The following is a 3918-nucleotide window of genomic DNA, read 5'->3' as shown; positions in this document are numbered from 1 at the left end:
CCATCATTCATCCACACACAGCAGAGAGGTACAAGTACTAACAGAAGCTGATCTCTCATATTAACGTATGTATTTGTTCCTTGTCCCGTCTTCAGGAACCAATAAAAATAAAATGAGCTCCAAGAGAATGGAAATCTGGTTGGCCTCATTCACAGCTCTACTCCTATCACTTTGTACAGAGCCTGGCATAGACAGCTGTTCAATAAATACTGGGAACAAAATAAAGTCCAAGTGGGAAAATGGGCCAGCTGCTACTAAGGATGAAGACATAATATATATATATTAAAAATATATTATATAATTAATATATATTACATAATATGTATTATATATGATATATATTATATCATATATAATGATATAATATATATATTATTTTATATATATACATTTTTGGGGGGAAGACTTCAATTCCGACTCATAGGAAAGAGTCCAAAGATGTGAAATCTGTACTGGGATCTTTTTTGTGGGGTCTGTGGGCCAGGATGAAATTTGCTGAGAAGGATGAAATAAATGGGAGTGTCAACTAAGGGCAGAAGATGATTACTAGTGTTAACTCTTTAATGTGGATTCCTGGGCTGAAATGTGTTTCTCCCTGCACTTAAGTATTTGGCCCTATCTTTCCTCACATGTTTATTAAAGCAATATCGTGCCATTAGGCAATGCAACTTCCAAAGACATTACTGGAATGAGGTCATTGCTTCAGGCTAGTGGGAGAATATAAGAGATTTCAAACAGGTTATTTGTTGGTTTAAGAACCCCTAAAAGCAAGAAGTTTTTGCTTTGTTTTAAAGCAAAGTCAAACTGAGTCTCAAAGAGAATATAATATGAAGACAGGATCTTATGAAGCTAGAAACCTGAAAACATCACTTTAAAAGCTCAAGCATATGTAACTCATGACTAAAGGCGCTGCAATGTTATGCAATATGACTGTCCGGGGAACGAATTTCCAACCTCATGACTCAAATCGAACGTTTCCTTCATTAAAAAAAATATGAACATAAGGTGCTATATAAAGATATCTGATATCCAAAGCATGAAAGCACAGCAGCTACTAGGCTAAGAAGAATCTCTTAAGTTAATATCGTGCCATCAGAACCACCCTTCCAAGACGGAAAGTTACTCCACTTTTTGAAAAATATGGCCGGAGACACTTCCTGCCCCGAGCCCAGCTCGATCCGACGGTCTCTTCCCAGAACTTGGTCCTGAGTGCCCACAAACTGGCAGGAGAGCCAAGCCTCTGGGAAGGGGAAGTAAAAATAATTCCGGAGGAGGCCTCACCGCACCGACTCTGCCTCCCCTTTGCCCTACTGAGAGCGAGGTGCGCTCCCACCCTGCCCACCTCCAAGCCACCCTCCCTTAACGCCTCGAGGGTGACCTGCGGACTAAAGCAGTCCAGAGTGGCTCAAGCCCACCCACCAGTACCTGCTCCAGGGGTTTCCCAATCGTCCCCCTCCCCTGGGGCCATCCGGCAGGTCCCCACGACTATACAGCTCTCTAGACCAAACGATTTTCACCAACTTTATTGGCTCCCGCCGGGCCCCTCGCCGCCCACCTCCCCGCTAGATGTCACCGGCCCTCCATGACATCCAGCACATTCAAAACCATTGCGGGACGTCCATGAAAAGGGCCCTTGCGGGGGGAGCCAGCTCCCTGAGGGCGGCGTCAGGGTCACTTGCTCTTCGTCTTCTGACTCTCCGTCTTCTTGGGCAGCAGCACGGCCTGGATGTTGGGCAGGACGCCGCCCTGAGCGATGGTCACTTTGCCCAGCAGCTTGTTTAACTCCTCGTCGTTGCGGATGGCGAGCTGCAGGTGGCGGGGAATTATCCTGGTCTTCTTGTTGTCACGCGCGGCGTTGCCAGCTAGCTCCAGGATCTCCGCCGTCAGGTACTCCAGCACCGCTGCCAGATACACAGGCGCCCCGGCGCCCACTCGCTCCGCGTAGTTCCCTTTGCGCAGCAGTCTGTGCACTCGGCCCACCGGGAACTGCAGGCCCGCGCGGGAGGAGCGGGATTTGGCCTTTGCTCGTACTTTGCCGCCCTGTTTTCCGCGACCGGACATGATCACCTCTCGCCTACAACTCCAGAGACGGAGACAAACCGCTCTCGGCGTCCGGTACCGGAATGCAACTTACAGCCCCCAAACTGCCTCTACAAACTCTTTGCGGCCGCGCAGCAGGCCCTTCCCATTGGCTCTGGTGACCAATGAGAGGCAGGCTCCGCTCCCAATTAGCGCTCTGGAAGAGAGACCGCCTCCTCCAGCTCTGTCCAATCAATAGAGCAAGCTCCGAATCCTCAATTATATAGCCGCTCACATAAATACCGAGGCCAGCCCGCTCCGCATTTGGGGACCCAGATGAATTTAGCGGTTACGGGTTTCCCACGACCACGCTCGCTCCCAAGCAAATAAACTAGTAGGAAATAAGAAAACATGGTTGGAAACAGAAAGCAATCCGGAAGAAGAGCTACAGGGGTTATCCGTAGACGTTGCTATGCTAAGTGGATGTTCTCATATAATACACTATACTAGTCAGGCAGGTTTCTGTGTCGGCAGCCCGTGCTGCTTAGGCAAAACAACAGCGTCTCTGCGGAATTCTGCCTGCCCAGGACAGGGTCCGTGGGCTGTTTCTTATACAAGAGCCTTGCCTGCAGCTACCCAACAGTATAGAGACCACACTGGTCTCCCTGCTGGGTCCTGCGGCTCACAGCCAGCCAATCGTTCACTTCTAAGTCTGAAGCTAGTGATGGCCAGACGTGAATGCTTCCTGCGCTGACAGGAGGAACAAGCTCGCCTGGCTATGGGCCTGCAAAGAGCCACTAGGTTTTATTGGAGAGGCCTAAGTCTTGGTCTTGGCTTGCTCCGCGCAAGCCAGGGCGCCGCAGATCAGCGGATCGGGTCCTCTACGAGAACGTGGAGGTCCCCTGGGTCTCTTTGTAAATGAGCCCAGAGACTAAAGTCAGAATGGCAGTTTATTCTTACATACCTGAATTGTGGACCCACGCTTTTTGAAACAAAAAAAGTGTTTTGTTTAAAGTATTTTGTTTTATTTTAATTAGAAATTACTTTCTACTAATTCATCGAAGTCAATTCATTTTTACCTGAACATTTCCAGTAACACAGTTAACATCGATACGTGCTGTAATGTTGAACACTTGCTTTTTAAAATAAATATTTTATGTGGATTCATTTAAAGTAAAACAAATTTACCTTCTCACTATCCGAATAAAGATTTGACTTCATTGAAATAACATTTTCAAGTGTTTATGTATATGTCATTACTGCCTAGAACAATGATTAACCCATACTGGGGACTCAACAAATGTCTTCAGAGCTATTGTCATGCTTTATAAAGGCAGTCTTTCTGGAGCCAGACTGCCTCAGCCTAAATCCTGGCTTCACCACTAAGCAGTGATCTTGGATAAGTTATTTGACTCCTGTATCTGTATCAAAGTGTTTTGAAAATTAGATGCGTTAGTAAGCATCCAATAACTCTTAGATATACCAAATAAATGGACATACAAATCTCTGATACAGTTTTTAATGAGATGTTCCTGGAATGAGTTCTGTAAACTAGCTTAAATTTTCGCCTGGGGCCGGGCGCGGTGGCTCAAGCCTGTCATCCCAGCACTTTGGGAGGCCGAGACAGGCGGATCACGAGGTCAGGAGATCGAGACCATCCTGGCTAACCCGGTGAAACCCCGTCTCTACTAAAAAATACAAAAAACTAGCCGGGCGAGGTGGCGGGCGCCTGTAGTCCCAGCTACTCGGGAGGCTGAGGCAGGAGAATGGTGTAAACCCAGGAGGCGGAGCTTGCAGTGAGCTGAGATCCGGCCACTGCACTCCAATCTGGGCGACAGAGCGAGATTCCGTCTCAAAACAAAACAAAACAAAACAAAACAAAAAATTTTCGCCTGTATC

The 3918-nt window shown here is 47.3% G+C and overlaps 1 protein-coding gene across 2 annotated transcripts; it reads right to left on the bottom strand.

Annotated features, from left to right (window-relative positions):
- Positions 1-764: 764 nt before the first annotated feature.
- LOC105520468 (histone H2A.J) lies at positions 765-2200 on the bottom strand. Of its 2 annotated transcripts, none has more exons than XM_011954225.1 (2): positions 1695-2200; positions 765-1220 (listed from the first exon to the last, which is right to left on the bottom strand). In XM_011954225.1, exons 1-2 carry the CDS (start codon positions 2059-2061, stop codon positions 1120-1122), a joined length of 468 nt encoding a protein of 155 aa, XP_011809615.1. In that variant the 5' UTR covers positions 2062-2200; the 3' UTR covers positions 765-1119. The 2 variants fall into 2 exon arrangements, 1 of the variants encoding a protein (XP_011809615.1); XR_001003141.1 differs by having other exon boundaries at positions 970-1240; positions 1556-2200.
- Between the last annotated feature and the right edge of the window lie 1718 nt (positions 2201-3918).

The sequence above is a fragment of the Colobus angolensis genome, unplaced genomic scaffold (assembly GCF_000951035.1).
Source record: "Colobus angolensis palliatus isolate OR3802 unplaced genomic scaffold, Cang.pa_1.0 Scaffold11, whole genome shotgun sequence".
Classification (NCBI taxonomy): Eukaryota; Metazoa; Chordata; class Mammalia; order Primates; family Cercopithecidae; genus Colobus; species Colobus angolensis.
Note: the sequence above shows the minus strand (reverse complement) of the source record. Positions and strands in the feature narration are given on the sequence as shown.

Coding starts and splice junctions, on each gene's coding strand:
- LOC105520468 (XM_011954225.1), bottom strand. CDS start 2,061: ATGTCCGGTCGCGGAAAACAGGGCGGCAAAGTACGAGCAAAGGCCAAA. Junction 1,221..1,694: donor GCTGCCCAAGAAGACGGAGA/GTCAGAAGACGA, acceptor CTCTCCTGCCAG/TTTGTGGGCACTCAGGACCA.